We start from the raw sequence: 17,636 nt of genomic DNA, 5'->3' as shown, positions 1-17,636 counted from the left end.
AAAATAAAGCTACAAACGAGGTGAGAAAACCCCAGTGGTGACTCTGAAGTCTTCCCCTCAGCCATGAGTCTGGAGGCAAAACAGGCTGAGGGGGGGATTTTGGTGTTGTGGGGGTTTTTTTATTATTATTTTAGTTGAAAACTTCTAATTTTCCAGCAAAATTAGGGCAAAACTGGAGTTTTCCTCTTGGGAGATGGAATAAAAAACCTGTTGTGTTTTTTCTCTCCTCTGCCACCAGTGCTGGGCACTCCAGACATCCCTCCCCCAGGGCAGGGAAAGGCAAAATCTGCCTCTCATGAGAGCTTCTCCAGCTCCAAATGATCTTTCCAGGTTCTGTTTTCCAAAGCTGCACCCAGAAAAAAAAAAAAAAGACATTTTTCTATGGTTCTTTTTGTCCAAATCCAGTGTTAAATCCAGGGAAGAAAGAGCAGTTCTCTGAAACCTTTTTCAGCACTGTTACTCTTCCAATCTTTTCCAGCCTCTTTTAGTTTTCCAAGCTCTTTGATCCAATTCCAAGCCCTTTGGCTTCTCCCTCCTGGGAGGCCAGAGGCAGATGGGTTTCTGCTGCTCAGGGTTTCCCTCTGCCAGCTCCCAGCTTCCCTGGGAGATTTCCTGGCACCACTGGAGCTCTCCAAACCTCACCCAGTTCCTGCAGCTCAGGGTGACACCTGGTGACACCTAAAATCCCCCAGGACAGGGTGCAGAGTGTCCTCTGTGTCCTTGGAAGCTTCCTCATCCGTCCCTTGGCTCTGGGGCTCTCAGCAGCTCCTTCTCCATCCTTCTCAGGCTCATTTTCAGCTTGCAGGTGCCCAAATCTTGAGCTTGCAGCCCCCAGAGGATCCCAAAAAGGGGACTTGGGATCTCTGGAGGCTCCTGAGAAGGGGACTTGGGATTTCTGGCTGGTGACACTCGGTGTTTCCAGGGTGTTTTATCTCCCCTGCCCTCCACAAACCTCACCACCCCCTGGAATGTGCCCATTCCTCCTCCTCCTCCAGGCTCCCAGAGCCAACCAAAAATCCTCATCCTCCCCCCAAACACCTCCTGTCCTGGGGCTCTGAGCCAGAGGGAAGATTTCCAACAGGTTTGGGGCAATTTTTGCACAATTCCCAAGCAGCTCTTGGGGCAGCTCCTGCCTCTCTCTGCTAGCACAGGCTTCCTTCTCTCTCTGCTTTATCCTCTGCTTCTGCCATCAGTTTGGATGCTTGCAGAGGGGTCTCCTTAATTCATATGCTTTATTCATATGATTTATGAATCATAAATTAATTAATTCATATGATTCACATAATTCATTGATTCATATGATTTATTCTGGGTTGTGATTGCTTTATTTTTATTTTAAAGCTTCAGGAAAGCAGAGGTTTGGCAGTAACTGAGTGCACCTGAACGTTCCACGCTGCCCTCAGCCACCTGCTAGGAATGAAAACAAACTCAGAAATGAGACTTCCACTTTTTTAGGTCAGTATTTTTTTTTTCCCCCATTTCCCCTCCTTTCAGGCTTCCCTTTTTCCTGCTTCCAGCAGAAATATCTCCTCAAGAGAGATCTCCAGAAGCTTGTATTTCCTGGAGGACTGATGGGAGCTGAAGGTGTTTGGGTTTTGGGGGCAAACCTCTTACAAACTTATTTTCTTTTTTTTAGAGATCTACTAACCAAGAAGATTAGATTTTTTTTTTAAATTTGTTTATTTTTTATTTAAAAAGCAATTACTTAAATAAATATTTCCTTTCCCAACTTGCAGGCCCCTTGGCAGGAACCTGAGACTTTAGTAGGCAGATGAACCTAAACTGGTTTGCAGCCCTAGGGGCAGTGAGTACCCACAGCAGAAGTGAGTAAACCAACTTAACCAGCTGATAATTACCCCCAGACACATTCCCTGCCGTTCCTCCCTAATTGCTGGAGCTTTCTGGGAGTGCTGGCTCAGGCAGCAAACCCCGGAGGCAACGAGCTTTTAAAAATTGGCTTGCAAATAAATAAAGAAATCAAATGAGGAGCTTGAAATCCTCTCAACCTTTAGGAACTTGTGTTTTGGAGCCGAGCCAGGAGAGGTGAGCACAAGCCTTGTTCTGGAGATGAAGGAGAAAAGAGGTGAAATGAGCTCCTTCCAAAGCTCCTGGAGAGGGTGAAGAATCTTTGGGGGATCCCTGCAGGAAGCAAATGGGGCTTTAGGGGTGGGAAGAGCTCCTTGAGTTCTGCTGCCCTCACTCAGCTGCTGGGGATGTAAAGCTGGCCCAGGCAGTGAGAGCTGCTCCTTTGGGATGGAGCTTTTCCCTTTTGCAGATTTCCACAAAGAAACCAGGGCTGCCCTTTGCCTTCTGCCCCAGGAGATCTCCAGAAGTCCAGGAGTCCAAAGGTGTCTTGGCTCCTACCCCTTCCTTACTGTCTGGACTGGCCCTGTTCCTGCAGCACCTGGGGACAGCAGTTCCCTCCTCCTGCTATTCCCCAGACCAACAGGGATCACTCACCAGTCCAAACCAGTCCAAACCATTGTTTCTACTGTGTTTTTGCTGCTGAAGCCACAGCCACCTGCCCCTGGGGCAGAAATCCCAATGGATGGAGCAAGGTGCAGCTCTTGTCACCATCTTGGGGGTGACCTTGGCTCCATGACCCTCCCAAAGGTTCTAAACTAAGCTGCCACAGAGGAATTTACTTCTCCACCCCCCAAACAGTCTGGGCTTCCTTCTCCCAGCCCACCAGGGCCTGAGGTTGGTGGGTTTTAGTGGGGAGGTGTAGGACAGCCAGGCAATGCAGCTCCTTGTGCTTTGGACAGGAGCAGAGCCTGTATGGAAAGGAAACATCTTTGTCCTCAGAGTTTGACCTGGCTGAAAAACATGAGCTGGTGGAGCAGCAGAAGGCCAGACAAGGCCATGGCTGTCCCCAGCCAACCTCCCTGCTTGTTCTAAGGTGACTTCTTTTGAGCAATCTCTCTGGGCTCCCTGTTTAGCTTTCTTGTTCAACTGCAACACCAGACTTGTCCAGTCAGCACCTTGAGAACTAGGGCAGTGCCAAGCCCTAAATCATTCCTGAGCTGTTGCATGGTTCCTGGGATTGAGCTTTCTGGAAACGGGGTGTTCAGGTTCAGCTCTTGGTTTTCTCTCTCGAGGAAATCTTGGCCTTGCCTTTGCCACCTTCTTCTCAATCCATATCCTCAGGAGTTTCAGCTGCAATGCTGCCCAGGTGACCCCCTGGGGATGAGAACCCTCCCAGCACTCCCATTGCCATGAAGCACGAGCTCTGCTGAGACCTCGAGTGCTTTGGGTTGAAGACAAAAGGACTTGAGGTGCTGGAGCTGCTTTGGCCCTGCCTGGCAGCCCCCCCGCCCCATTTCCCACAGCATTAGGAGGGATAGGATCCCCCCCCCAGCAGCTTGGAGCTGGTGGTGGCCTTTTGGTCACCTCCTTTTGCCAGGCTGCTGTCACTGAGGGGAGATGCTGAGTGCTGAGCAGGAGCTTTGCAAACAGGTCAGGAAAAGTGCTGAGGCTGCAGGTAAGGGGGGGCTGTCACGGGTGGGATGGGCTGAGAGGGGCCCTGGAGCAGATGGGGGATCTCGTGCTGCTCCTTATTGCCAAGTGAGTGACCTGCCTGTGGACTCAGCCCCTCCAGCCCTTTCTCAATCCCTCCATCCCCTTCTCAACCCATCCAGCCCTTCTCAGCCCCTCCAGCCCCTTCTCAGCCCCTCCATCCCCTTCTCAGCCCCTCCATCCCCTTCTCAGCCCCTCCATCCCCTTCTCAGCCCCTCCATCCCCTTCTCAACCCCCCCAGCCCCTTCTCAACCCCCCCCAGCCCCTTCTCAGCCCCTCCAGCCCCTTCTCAGCCCCTCCAGCCCTTTCTCAACCCCTCCAGCCCTTTCTCAACCCCTCCATCCCCTTCTCAACCCCTCCATCCCCTTCTCAACCCCTCCATCCCTTCTCAGCCCCTCCAGCCCCTTCTCAACCCCTTCAGCCTCTTCTCAGCCCCTCCATCCCCTTTTCAGCCCCTCCAGCCCCTTCTCAGCCCCTCCAGCCCCTTCTTAGCCCCTCCAGCCCCTTTTCAGCCCATCCAGCTCCTTCTCTACCCCTCCAGCCCCTCCATCCCCTTCTCAACCCCCCCAGCCCCTTCTCAACCCCCCCATTCTTTCTCTACCCCCCCAGCCCCTTCTCAGCCCCTCCAGCCCTGCTGGCCCTGGGGCAAAGAACTTTCTGGCACAGCTCTGGGTGTCTCCTGATGGGATATTTTTATACTAAATGTTTGGCAGTGTCTCCAGCTGGACTCCTGCCTGACACACACCCACAGCCACAGGGTCCCCAAATCCATCTCTGTCTGTCCCCTTCATGTCCAGAGTTCTCTGGGAGGCACAAAGGGGAGAACAGAGCCAGCCCCCCCCCATCCTTCTGCTCTGCTTACACCATGTTGCTTTCACTGCTGCAAAGCAAGAATCACAGAATTGTGGCTGAAAAGACCTCGAAGAGAACCAAGTCCAATTGTCAACCTAGAAAAAACCCACCAGCCTAGAGCAGGTCCTGAAGTGCCACATCCCCACGGGTTCTGAACCCCTCCAGAGATGGGGACTCCACCACTTCCCGGGGCTTTTCCTCCCTGCTCAGCCAGAGCTCCCACAGAGTTCCTGCCCTCAGGTGGCCACTGCTGCCCAGGGAGCAGGAGGCATCTTGGGGTTTGCCTCTGGTGACAGGAGCAGAAACAGCATCTCCAGTCCCAGGGGAGAGTGGGGTTGGGTTCCTCTCAGAGCAGGCACCAAATGGACCTCCTATCAGATGCAATTAAACCCCCAAATTGTTCCTATCCTGGAGTCATTGGTTGGAAAAGCCCTTTAGGATCACCCAGTCCAACCCTTCCCCCAGCAGTGCCAAGGCCACCCCCACCCCATGTCCCTCATCCCCACATCTCCAGGGCTCTGAACCCCTCCAGGGATGGTGGGGACTCCACCACAGAATCCCTCAGGCTGGGAAAGCCCTTCAAGATCCTCAAGTCCAACCATGACCCCAGTGCTGACCAAGGCCACCCCCACCCCATGTCCCTCATCCCCACAGCTCCAGGGGTTTCTCTGAAACCCCTCCAGGGATGATGGGGACTCCAGCCCTGCCCTGGGCAGCCTGGGCCAGGCCCTGACAACCCTTTCCAGGGAGAAATTCTTCCCCAGCTCCAACCTAAACCTCCCCTGGCACAACTTGAGTTGTGCCCAAAGTTCCTCTTGTCCCATCCCTTGTTCCTTGGGAGCAGAGCCCGACCCCCCCTGGCTCCAACCTCCTCTCAGGGGGTTGCAGAGAGCCACAAGGTCTTCCCTCAGCCTCCTCTGCTCCAGGATCAGCACCCCCAGGGCCCTCAGCTGCTCCTGGGCAGAATTGGGCTCTGTTGTTTTTAATGCCCATGGGAATATGAATTTATCAGAACCCAGGCAGTTCAGTCCTTCAGAAATCTGAAAATCTGTGCAAGACAGACCCAGGCTGGGATGGAGAACAAAGTTCTGACAAAGTCCTGGTTCTCACACATCCCTCACAGCCAGATCTGTCCAACCTGCAAAAAAAAACACAACTTAAAAAAACCCCAAACTAAACCACTGCAGATCTCCCCAGCTCCCTTCCCTTTCTCCAGACACCCTCCAGCCCCTCAAGCTCTCTTTTTGTCACCCCCAAACCTTTTAGCCCAGGACTCAAGTGACACAAACACCAACCCAAGAAGTAGTCACCTCAGGGTGACCAGAACCTCCCAGACCCCACACCCTGGGTACAGAGCTGCTTTTCCAAAACACCCCTAAAAATAGCAGCGGGTGTCTGCAGGCTGTGTCAACAGGGACAGGGACAAGGACAAGGAGCAGACCGAGGGGCACCTACACCCACCCTGTCCCCTCTGTCCCCGCAGAGCCCCGGGGTGCCAGGGGTGGCCGTGTGGGTGCCAAAAGCTTCGTTTCTTGGCAGGAGCTCCAAGCTCAGGGCAGGAGGAGGTTGTTGCCAGGCAAACCCCGAGTTGTTTGTGCAGCCATCCTGGACTTTGCCATGTGGAGGCTGTCAGGCAGCAGCAGATTGTTATCAGCCTGGCTGTCTGCAGCCGACTGTCTTTATGTGGGGTTTTTTTGTTGTTGTTGTTGTTGTTTTGGGGTTTTTTTTCCTCCCTTTTTTTTTTTAATTATTATTATGACGATTTGGTTTGGTGGGTATTAATCTGTGTGTAGGGAGGGGTAGAGGATTGGAGGAGAAAACTGCTTGGGTATTTTCTGCTGTGGGTTAAGCAAACTGCTCCAGGTTTGATTTATTTTATTTTATTTTATTTTATTTTATTTTATTTGGGAGCCTCAGGGTGCAGCGGGGGGGCAGGGGGATGGGACACCCCCCCCCCCCTCATTTCCCATGGCCAGATGGAGCCTCGGTTCCAGCTCTGGGCACAAGGCAGAACCGGGGCAGCTCAGCAATTCTGGACAAACCCCACTGCCCCTGAACGCCTCCCAGGCGCCTTTTCCATCACGGTTCTTTCCCCTTTGGCCCCGGGAGACATTTTCCATTGCTCGTTCTTTCAGAAGGTGCGGAAAGTGCCGCAGCGGGGAGCAGACAGGGGGATGGGAGGGAGAGAAGCCCACCCTGCACCCCCCAGGGCGCTCCCCGGGGTCGGCACCGCCCGACGGGGAGCCCGGACCGGACCGGGGGTCTCATCCTGAACGGGGACGGGGGTTTGGGGGGACGGGGGGCTCGGGGGTCTCACTGAGGCCAGGGGTGGGGGTTCTGGGGGATGGTGGGTTCGGGGGTCTCATTGCGGCCGGGGATGGGGGCTCGGGGGACGGTGGGTTCGGGGGGCTCATTCCGGCCGGGGATGGGGGCTTGGGGGACGGTGGGTTTGGGGTGCTCATTCCGGCCGGGGATGGGGGCTTGGGGGGGGGGTTTGGCCTCGGGGGTCTCATTGCAGCCGGGGACGGGAGCTTGGGGGGGCGGTGGGCTCGGGGGTCTCACTGCGGGCGGGGGCTTTGGGGACGGGAAGGGGCGGGGGCTCCGGCGCGGTTCGCTCGGTAGCGAACTACAACTCCCAGCAACCCCCGCGCCATCGCAGCATCCTATTGGCTGTCTGCTCTCCGTTTGGTCACGCCCCCTCATTTCCATTGGCTGAGGCGGCCCGGGGGCGGGGCTGTCCCCGCTATGAAGCCGAGGCGGGCGCGGAGCAGCGGAGCCGTTCGGAACCCGGGGGGTGTCCGGGACCCCCGTCCCGCCCGGGGGGGGCCCGGGCCGTGCCCTCCGCACACCCCCGCGCTGCCATGCTGCTGGCCGGCTCGCCCTGCTGCCCCCCGGGGCTGGAGGAGTACCCGGCCGGCCAGGTAAGGGTTCGCTGCTCCCCCTTTGCATCGGCCCCTCCCCAATTCTGCTGCCCCCAACCCCCCTGCCCCTGGGAACGCTGTCCCCCCACCCCAGGGCCACCTCGGTGATCCGCGGGGATGGGAGGGACAGGGACAGATCGGTCCGAGGCTTTACTGCCCAATAACCCCCTCGCACCTCTGTTTTTCAGCGAACCTAAAAACAAGGAGGGTGGGAGCCCCCCCCGGGGGTGCTGGGGATGGGGTGGCTTTCTCAGGACAGGGGGATGTTGTGGTCGCCGGACAAAAGATTTCGGGATCTCCCCAACTCTCCAGAAGCTGCCATGGGTGCGGGAGGTGGGGAAAGGGTCCTGCCTTCGGGCGTCGGTAAAGGGAAACTGAGGCAGGGGCTGGGGATGGGATCAGCCCCCACTCATCGAGGTGGGGGGCTCTGTCCGTCCGTTCGGCTTTGCTGCCGTTCCCGGGCTGGACGGGGGATTTCTCTGACGTTAACCCAGAGGTCTGGGAAACCCAGGAGTCCAAAACTGGCGTTCCGAGATTTCTGTAGAGCTTTGTCGGACCTCCCTGTCCCGTGTCTCCCCCCACCCCTCCCCAAGCAACCGGACCCGTCTGCAACTTCAGGTCACCAACATACCGAGTTACCCGAAAAACTGGGAGTATTGCACTTATTTCCCCCTTTGGAAAAATCATTCCCAGTTTGTCCTTTTGCTCCAGCGTTCTCCTTCCCTCGGGTTCCTCTGGGTTTGCTCTGCAGCTCGGGGGCTTTGGTTGCAGGGAGTAGGTGACACCCCGAAAAGCCGTGTCACCTCGGCCTGGCAGCGGGGACAATTCCTCCTGGCACGGGAGAAATGCTGGAGACCCCAGGAGAGGGTGGAGAGAGAGAGAGAGAGAGACCCCGGCCCCTCCTGGCTGGGAGCTGGAGCCTTAAATCGGGGATTTGGGAGCAGGCTGGGGGAAGAATGGGACTGGTGGGGATGTCACCGGGGTCTGGAAGGTGCCACTCCGCGGGCTGGCATGGTGACACCCAGCGTGGGAGCCCCTCGGCTGTCTTCTGGCGAGCTGTGACAGTGGGGGTTGAAACCTCTGGAGGTTTTCAGGATGAGGCGAGAGCCCCTTTGTCCTCCCTCCTGGAGCTGCCTTCCCTTAGCAGGAGCAGCTCATGCCCAGGGGGATCGTGCCGTGGGGGGGTTGGATCGTGCCGTGGGGGGGGGGAATCGTGCCGTGGGGGGGTTGGATCGTGCCGTGGGGTGGCTGATGCCAAAGGGGTTGCACTCGCCGTGTGTCAGCAGCGGGGCCGAGCCCTGGCTCTGCTCTCCCCCCCCGTCCCCCCCCGATGCAGCTCAGCTACAGCCCCCTCCCTGCCGGGGTTTGGTTAGGAGGCACAAACCTGCTCAGCCGGGTGGCTGCCCCGGTGTTTGTTTAACCTCACCTTATCGGGAATGATTTTCAAACACCTGACTGAGCACTGGGAGCAGTGCGGGGGGGTGTGTAGGGGGGTGTGCTCAACTGCTTGGCACACCCATCACCCCCCCCCCCCCGGGGGTTATCTCCTTCTCCCGGGGTTTCCATCGAGCCCCCGTGCTGGCCGGGAGCTAATCGAGTGCCTGGCGAGGGTCAGGACATCGCCTCCGTGCCTCAGTTTCCCCAGCAGCTGCTGAAGGGGGTGCTGCCCGTGCCCGGCGGTGGGGTGAGGGTTAAGGGCAGCGCTCCCGGGGATTGCTTAATGCAGCGAAACGGAGCGAGGCTCCGCGCAGGGGTGATTCAAATGCACTTTGGAAGGTCACCCTGAGCTGTCACCACGAAGTGGCCGGGTTGGGAGCCCTGCCGGGAGTTCTCCTGTCCCCTGTTTTTCCCTGCTGGGGTCTCTCCCTTGTTGTCCCCTCCCCAAGGAGCCTCTTGGAGCACCCGAAAGCTGTTTCACCCTAAGTTGTGAATCAGCACGGAGCCAGCTCAACAGCGGTGGCATCAGGCTGTTCCCGCTGTCACCTTTGGTGTCACCAACCTCCCGCCCCGTCTGGCTTCCGTGGTGACTCAGGGCAGGAGCACCCCGGGTGGCACTCGGAGCCCTTGGTCGCTTTGCTGGGGTGGTCTCAGCCTGGTGCCAGCCAGAGCCCGACACGTGGAGAGCTCGTGGCCACGGTGACAGCTGCCCTGTGTCACCTCATGCCATCCTCACCCTGTCCCCACCACCACGGGAATGGTTTGGAGAAAGCCACCCGCTTGTCACCTCTGCCAGCTCCAGCTCTCGGAGTGAAACCCGTGGCAGGTCCAGGGCTTGTCCCTTCACAGGACACCAGGGCAAAGACCCCTGGGAGAAGGGATGGAGGGTGGGATGTGTCCTCCTGCCATTGTCACCCTTGGCTCTGGGGATCCGGGCACCCTCCTCCTGCTGCCACCACCCCCCTGTGACATGTCCCATCTCCCAGAGGTGCAGCCCAGCAGTTGGTGTGGGGGGCTGGGTGTTGATGTGGGGGGCTGGGTGTGATGTAGGATGTTGGGTGTTGGTGTGGGGTGCTGGGTGTTGATGTGGGGTGCTGAGCAGGGGGTGTCAGGAATGGGTCTGGGGGCAGAGGTGCCCCTGGAGCTGTCTCAGCCACGGGAGGTGGTGTTGGGCTTGGGTGGCTTCCTGGAGGAGATGTTTCCCCTCTCCTGGCTTGGTGACAAGGCAGCTCTGGTGTCCTGGCTGCTGTCCCCAGGTGTCACACCTCCTGGGGGTACAGAGCAACACCCCTGCCCGATTTCATCAGGCCTGATGCAAGAGTGTGGGGGCGATGGCCTCCTGTCCCCGTGGCCCATCGGGGGTGGCTCCCTGAATCACCCTTTCCGGTGCCGTCACACTCGTCCTGCCGGTGGCTTCTCAACCAGGGGACACTTGGTGGCTCCTGGGCTCAAGCCACTGCTCTTCCCTTTCTAGGACAGGAGTGTTGAGAGCCCCCGGCAGCTGGGGAGGGGTCCCAGTGCCTTCATCCCCCTGGAAAAGGTAAGAGAAGTGAGGGGGAGGTCTTGGGTGGGGGTGCTCCTGGGTGGTCTCAAGTCCCCATCCTCATCGGGGGCTTCTCTGCCCCTCCCTGCCCTGGCAGGGGAGAGGGGGGCACGGTTCAGGATCACCCCCCCCCCCACTCTGCACCCCACTTGCTGGTACCCAGGTGGGACAGGGAAGGGTCACCCATCCTGGGGGTGTCCCCCTGGCAGTGGGGTGGGGGGGCATCTTGTTTTGGAGGTTGAGGGGAGAAGTTGTGTTTTATGCCCTAAGTTCTTGTCTGTGCCTCAGTTTCCCCACTCATCCAAAGCAGGTGGTTGGCTTTGTATTACAAAGCCCCCCCTCCAAAAAAAAAAAAAAAAAAAAAAAAAAACCAAAAAAACCCCAAACAAACCCAAACCAAAAACCCAAACCAAAATAAACCCAAACCCCTGTTCTGAAATCCTCCCCTGCTGGAGCACCCTCAGCCCTATCTCAGCACCCAAGGGTTGGTGTCCCAGATGGTTCCCCCATGGCAGAGATAGCACCCTGGTGTCATCACCACCCCGAGGGTGGAGAGAAACTGGGGGTGTGGGGGGGGCTGAGCCCCATCTCCTCCCCACTGCACACCAATCCTCAGCCAAACAAACAACTCAACCCAACTCTGAGCTGGGCTCTGGGGGTTCCCAGCATGGAGACCCCAAATCCCCCCCGGCCCCCCGGGAGCAGCCGGAGGTGCCCGTTCCGGGCAGGGAGGAGGTTGAGCACCTTGGATGGGGTGAGCATTGGGATGGGTGCCACCAATCCCTGATGGGTGGGGGGTGTTTGTTTAGGATAGAGGGGGCTGTTGGAAGGAGTTGGAGGGGGGGTACACCCCAAAACCCTTTCCCTTCCCCCTTCCCTATGCCCCCCTCCTCTCCCCATGCTGGCAGATCCTGCAGGAGGGTGTGGAGAGCACCCAGGGCCAGCTCCTCATCCAGGCCTTGGTCTCCCAGGGTAGGGTGGACAACATCACCATGGTGATGGGGCTGCACCCCCAGTATCTCAGCAGCTTCTGGAAGACTCAGTACCTCCTGCTGCGCATGGACGGGCCCCTGCCCTACCACAAACGTCACTACATTGCCATCATGGTGAGGATTTGAGGTCCCTTGGGGGTTGGGGAGTCCCTTGGGGTTGGGGGTCCTTTGGGGTCAGAGGGTCCCTTAGAGTTGGGGGTTCCTTGTGTTGGGAAGTCCCTTGGGAGTTGGGGAGTCCCTTAGGGGTTGGGATCCCTTAGGGTTGGGGTTCCTTATGTTGGGAAGTCCCTTGGGGGTTGGGAGGTCCTTTGGGGTTAGGGGGTCCCTCAGGGGTTGCAAGTCCCTTTAGGGTCAGGGATCCCTTGTGTTGGGGTTCCCTTAGGGTTGGGGGTTCCTTGTGTTGGGGAGTCCCTTGGGGGTTGGGGACCCTTTGGGGTTAGGGGCTCCTTAGGGGTTGGGGTCCCTTGGGGTGGGGGTCCCTTAGGGATATGTGTGGTGCCAGCACCTCTGCTGGGTCGCTGCCTGGAGGCAGGAAGGTGTTTGGGACCCCTCTGCTCTTGGGTGGGTGGTCCCAGAAGTTGAGAAGCCCCTTTGGGGTTGGCCCCATGGTGCCCACCCATGGTACCCCAGCACCCGACCCCACCAAGGTCCCTGGGACCAGCTCTGGTGAGGGGGGGTGGGCAGAGCCCCCTGGTTGGACTCTCCTGCCCGGGGCAAACCCTCAGTGGGTGATGCAGGGGTAGGGGGGGTTCCCTGCCTTGGCTTCTCCAAGGGCTCGTAGCAGGGTTTTTTGGGGTGGGGGGTGGGTGCAGCCTGGCTGAGGTGGGTGCTGAGTGCCCGGCTCTCCCTGCAGGCAGCAGCCCGACACCGCTGCTCTTACCTGGTGGGGTTGCACATGGGGGAGTTCCTGCAGGTGGGGGGCAACCCAGAGTGGCTGCAGGGGCTGCACTGTGCCCCCCAAAAACTCAGGAACCTCAATGAGATCAACAAACTGCTGGCACACCGGCCCTGGCTCATCACCAAGGAGCACATCGAGGTGAGAGCTGCTGGTGGTGCAGACCCCCCCTTTCCCTCCCCAAAACCCACCCCACACTCTTTTTTTTTTTTTTTTGGGGGGGAGGGCTTGAGCCTGAGGGCCACATCCCTGCTTGCACCCCCAGCTTCCCCAGTTTTAACCCTTCCAGGGCTGGGATGGATGGGGAAGGGGTGGCTGGCTTGTCCCCTGGGGGTGGCTTGGCCCAGCTCTTGGGGTGCAGTGGGGCAGGGGGGGGGGTAAGGGGGGGGTCTTCTCCAACCCTGTGTGCTTTGCAGGCTCTGCTGAAGACAGGGGAGGACAGCTGGTCCCTGGCAGAGCTGGTCCAGGCCCTGGTGCTCCTCACCCACTACCACTCCCTCGCCTCCTTCGTCTTTGGCTGTGGCATCAACCCCGAGGAGGAGCAGGAGGGGGGGCAGAGCTGCAGACCCCCCTCTCCCCCCAGTGAGGACAGCATGGGGGGCTCTGGGGTAAGGGGAGGGGGGATTGCTTTGCAAGGGGGTGGGAAAAGAGGGTATGGGGGGGTCTGTGGACTGCCTTAAGGGGCTGGGAAGTGCCCTCAGGACTTTTATTGGGAAGAAAAGATGCTTTAGGGCTGTGTAGGAGCCTCCTCCTTGTTGTAGGAGCAACCTGCTTCCTGCAGTAGCATCCTCCTTGTAGGAGCATCCTCCCCCTCCTTGTAGGAGCATCCTCCTCCTCGCATTAGCATCCCCTGCAGGGTCTCCTCCTCCTCTCAGCCTCTGGGATGAGCCCCTGGAGCCATCTGAGAGTCTGAGCAGAACCAACCCCAAGGCAAATCCTCTTCGGAGCAACTCCGGGGCTGCTCCAAGTGACACCAGAGCTCTGCCCTTGCAACCCCTCTGCAACCTCACTTGTCCTGGGGCAGCACTGACCCCAACCTCTGCTTGGGCAGGGCAAGGATGCCATGCAGGAGGTGGAGGTGCTGATGGAGAGGCTGAAGCTGCTGCAGGAAAGCCAGCTGGAGGAGGAGGAGGTCACCCAGGAGGAGATGGCCACACGCTTCGAGCTGGAGAAGACAGAGAGCTTGCTGGTGGCTCCCACGGGTGAGGAGAGGCAGGGGGGGGGGGGCAGCTGGCTGGGGATGGGGTCCCCATGGGCTGGGGAAGGAGCCAGCATCTGCCTGGGGTGCAGCAGGGTCTCTCCAGGTGACACCTCCTGGCTGATGGCTGTGCTGATGCTCTGTAGATCTTGGGGATCACTCCCTGCAGTCCAACGTCCGCTGCTTCGTGGAGGACCCCGAGTTTGGCTACAAGGACTTCACCCGGAGGGGTGAGCAGGCACCCCCCACTTTCCGTGCCCAGGTGGGTGCTGGGGGTCCCGTGCAGGGTGCTGGGTGGGGAACCTGCAGGTTCCTGGGGATGTGGTCAGTGTGGGTGCAGTGTGGGGGACTGGAGCTGTCTGAGAAGTACCACCAGATTTTGGGTGTGTGTGTGTGGGGTCAGCATGGTGGGGGGGACCCCAGCTTTGAAAGGGAACCCCCAGTTGATCCCAGCATCCTATCTCCACCAGGATTACACCTGGGAGGACCATGGCTACTCACTGATCAATCGCCTCTACCCCGATGTGGGGCAGCTCCTGGATGAGAAGTTCCAGGTTGTCTACAACCTGACCTACAACACCATTGCCATGCACTGTGGTGTGGACACCTCCATGCTTCGTAGGGCCATCTGGAACTACGTCCACTGTGTCTTTGGCATCCGGTAAGGTCCCCGGGAAGCCCACTTTGAGTAGATCCCCCAAGCAGGTCCAACCTTGGGAACCTGGGGCTTGGTCTTGGTGAGACTGTTCCTGCTGCTTAGATGAAGGCAAAGAGCCCCCAACACAAGAATCAGAATGTCAGGTGGGAAGGGACCTCAAGGATCAGGTGAAGGATGTGGAGCTGTTGGAGCAAACCCAGAGGAGGCCATGGAGATGATGAGGGGCATGGAGCAGCTCTGGAGACAGGCTGGGAATTGGGGGTGTTCAGCCTGGAGAAGAGAAGGAGAGACCTTAGAGCACCTTCTGGGGAGACCTTAGAGCACCTTCCAGTGCCTGAAGGGGCTCCAGGAAAGCTGGGGAGGGACTTGAGACAAGGAGATGGAGGAATGGGATGAGGGGGAAGGGTTTCCAGCTGCAAGAGGGGAGATGGAGTGGAGATGGGAGGGAAGAAATTCTTTGGGGTGAGGGTGCTGAGCCCCAGGTTGCCCCCAGAAGCTGTGGCTGCCCCATCCCTGGCAGTGTCCAAGGTTGGATGGGGCTTGGAGCACCCTGGGCTGGGGGAGGTGTCCCTGCCCATGGCAGGGGGGGCATTGGGGGAGCTTTAAGGTCCTCAATCTAACCCAATCCAATCCAGGTGTCTGTTTCAGAGTGATGCTTTTGAGGGGTTGATTTAGCTCCACCAAGCCCCCAGGGGTTTGGGAATGGGCAGGGGTGGGATAACACTCTCTCCTCTCTCCCCCAGCTATGATGACTACGACTACGGGGAGGTGAACCAACTCCTGGAGAGGAGTTTGAAGGTTTACATCAAGACGGTGGCTTGCTACCCGGAGAAAACAACCAAGAGGATGTACACCCAGTTCTGGAGACACTTCAAACACTCAGAGAAGGTGCTGCCCCATCCTTTCAAGGTGCCTGGGGGGGGTTGCTAACCCCCTCCAGGCTCTGACCCCCCCCTTTTCCCTGGGTAGGTGCACGTCAACCTGCTCCTGCTGGAGGCTCGGATGCAGGCGGCTCTGCTCTACGCCCTGCGTGCTGTCACCCGCTACATGACCTGAGCCCTGCTCCCTCCTCTGCCTCTGGGAGGGCTCTGGGGGGAGCTGATCCCCTCCAGATGGTCCCTGGAATATCGTCTCCCCCTTCTTTAAGGAAGGAACAGAGAGAGGAGGGGGCTTCCCAGCCCCTCATCCTGGAAAACCAGAGCCCCGCGATGCCAGCGGTGCCGGGAAGGCCCCGGGGAGCAGAGCTGGGGATGCTCCACTGCTCCTGGGGTTTCTTCTTTTTATATATGGGGGGGTGAGCCCCCACCTAAAAGAAAAAACCCAACCCAACTTCATTTTGAGCCCAAATGAAGTCAACCTGTGAGTGCAGCAGCAGGGTGGCACCTTGGGGCTGTGTCCTGCTGCCCTGGGGGATTCTCCTCAACCCTGGGCATCACCCGAGGGGAACGGGGGCTCTGTCTCTGTCTCTGCTCCGTGGGATTTGTGCTGGAAAAGACCCCCCCTGCTGAGGACATCCTGGGGTCTGGGTGGGCTGGGGGGGAGGAGGCTGCAGCTTCTCCATGCTCTGCCCCAGGGTGTTCCTGCTGTGACACTGAAATGTCCCCTCCAGGCCCCCAACCCAGCCCCTGGGTGGGGTTAAGCTCAGCCCCATCCTGTCCCCTACAGTTTGGGGGACACGAGGTCCCTCTTCCCCTACTCCAGGGGCAGGGGGGCAGCAGTGCTTGCTGTGTATTTGACACCTTTTGGTTTTTGTTTTTCACCTACTGGTGCATCTCAGCCTTGGGGAGAGGGGGCTGGGGGCAGGGTGGGACAGGGGGTGGCTGTCACTTGACCCACCTGTACCAGGACATCTCCCAGGGGTGCTGGTCACCTCGGGGGGTGCTTGGTTGGCAGAACCCCCACTCCTGCTGCAGCATCACCCACTGCTCCTCCCCTCTTGGTTTGTCTCTGCTGAACTGTGGCTCCAGTTAAGTTATTTCTATATTTTATTATTATTTTTTTTTTGGAGGGGGGGGGGATGTATTTTACTCCTGTCTGGGCATGGAAATGCCACGGAGACTTTGCTACAGATCTCGTTGGAAAAAAATAAAATTATTCTTTTATTTCCCCTTTTTTTCTTTTTTTTTTTTTTTTTTTCTTTTTCCAAACCTTTCTGCCTCAGGGACTGATCCTGCATGGCCCAGGATGGGTGGGAGTCGCTGGGGGGGCAATAGCTCCCAGGCATCCTCCTCCCAACCTTCTCCTGGGTGCAGCATCTTCCTGGAAAGCCAGAATTTGGGACACGGGGTGGGTGTCCCATGGGATTGCTGCTGGGGGGGGGGGGGGGGGGTGAGGCAGCACTGGGGCCACCCAGCCCCATGATGGGGAGCCCAGAGCTTATCAGGGGGGGCAGGAGCCCCTGGCAGGTGCTGATAAGATCCCTGGGGAGGGTGCAGCAGAACCAGGGTGCACCCAAGGAGCCCAAGGTCCCAGCTCCAGGGCTGGCTGAGCCCCTGCTGACAGGTAGGGCTCGTGGAAGGGGAAACTGAGGCACAACGAGGGTGGGGGGGGGGTCCCTTTGCTTTTCCAAAGTCCTTGGGCTGGGATCCCCATCCAGGTGTCTGCCCAGGTCCCTTTCATGTGGTTGGTGACCAGGGGGGGTGGGTTTAGGGAACCAGGACCCTACAATTCCCCCTCCCCAGGTGGATCCCAAGGGGGAGCCCATCCTCAAGCCAGCACTGCCCAAGGAGCCCCAAAGCCTCTTGCAAGGGTTGGTTTCAATCCCCTTTTCCACCCCCACCCCCCAAGACTGTTTACCAAAGCCTGATCTTAGCAGCAAGTCCTGGATTGGGCCCCAAATTCTCCTCCCCATTTCCCTCAGAATTATTTTCAACCCCCAAAGGCTTCACCACGAGCACCCCCAAAACTCCCTGGGGTTCACCCTGAAGCCACTCACCAGCACCAGGGATACCCACCCTTTGCTTTTATTTCCCCCTCCCCTCCTATTTTTCTCCTCCAGCATCAACTCAGAGGTGACCCAGCACCCTGGCCTTCCTTTAACTCAACCCCCTGGGTCCTTTTAACCCTTTTCCTTTTTTTTTTTTAATTTTTTTCCCAGGTGATCACAGTTCTAACCCAATCAATTCCTCCCCCCTTGTTTAACCAAGCCCTGCAATTTGTCTGCAGGCATCTCATTTAGCAGCAGCTTTCTCTGGCTGGCAGGGCAGGAGGTGTTTTAGTAACCTCCCTACCTGCAGCTGAGAGTTAAGGATCCCAATGGATGCAATTTTCTTTTTTTTTTTTTCTTTTTTTTTTTTTTCTTTTTTGCACTGCTACTCCTGGTTTTTTTTGCCCTCCATTTAATACTGAATGGGGTCAGGGGTGGTCAAACTGCAGCAGTGCAATGGGAAAATAATAGTAATAATAGAAATAATTGTAATTATGGTGCTGAATGAGCACTTGGAAGCCAAAGCACTTTGCAAAATGGGCATTATTTGGGCTGAGCTGAAAAGGAGGGAGGAGGGAAGCAGCAGACAACACCTGGAGCTGCTGCAGGGGCTGGGGAGGGAGAGATTTGGGATGGGGAATGAGTAAATGCAGGCTGGGGGGGGACAGGTTTGGGATAGACAAGCTGGGGCTGGGTAA

At 58.0% G+C, this 17,636-nt stretch overlaps 1 protein-coding gene across 2 annotated transcripts; it reads left to right on the top strand.

Moving 5' to 3' along the window:
* The first annotated feature begins 7,032 nt into the window (after positions 1–7,032).
* SESN2 (sestrin 2) lies at positions 7,033–16,123 on the top strand. 2 transcript variants are annotated; one of them, XM_030464336.1, is made up of 10 exons: positions 7,033–7,289; positions 10,201–10,266; positions 11,178–11,375; positions 12,115–12,297; positions 12,573–12,764; positions 13,208–13,358; positions 13,501–13,616; positions 13,825–14,015; positions 14,756–14,900; positions 14,982–16,123. In XM_030464336.1, the coding sequence occupies exons 1-10, from the start codon at positions 7,230–7,232 to the stop codon at positions 15,066–15,068; spliced, it is 1,389 nt and encodes a 462-aa protein (XP_030320196.1). In that variant the 5' UTR covers positions 7,033–7,229; the 3' UTR covers positions 15,069–16,123. The 2 variants fall into 2 exon arrangements, with proteins under 2 accessions (XP_030320196.1, XP_030320195.1); XM_030464335.1 differs by lacking the exons at positions 7,033–7,289; positions 10,201–10,266 and adding an exon at positions 10,786–11,023 and having other exon boundaries at positions 11,241–11,375.
* The last annotated feature ends 1,513 nt before the right edge of the window (positions 16,124–17,636 follow it).

This window comes from Calypte anna, chromosome 23 (genome assembly GCF_003957555.1).
Source record: "Calypte anna isolate BGI_N300 chromosome 23, bCalAnn1_v1.p, whole genome shotgun sequence".
Lineage (NCBI taxonomy): Eukaryota > Metazoa > Chordata > Aves > Apodiformes > Trochilidae > Calypte > Calypte anna.
The sequence above is the reverse complement of the archived record's forward strand: the minus strand, read 5'-3'. Positions and strand labels throughout refer to the sequence as shown.

Excerpts from the sequence above, each read along its gene's own strand:
- SESN2 (XM_030464336.1), top strand. The coding sequence starts at position 7,230 with ATGCTGCTGGCCGGCTCGCCCTGCTGCCCCCCGGGGCTGGAGGAGTAC. Across the intron at positions 11,376-12,114 it reads GTCACTACATTGCCATCATG|GCAGCAGCCCGACACCGCTG; the intron begins GTGAGGATTTGA and ends CTCTCCCTGCAG. Across the intron at positions 14,901-14,981 it reads ACTTCAAACACTCAGAGAAG|GTGCACGTCAACCTGCTCCT; the intron begins GTGCTGCCCCAT and ends TTCCCTGGGTAG.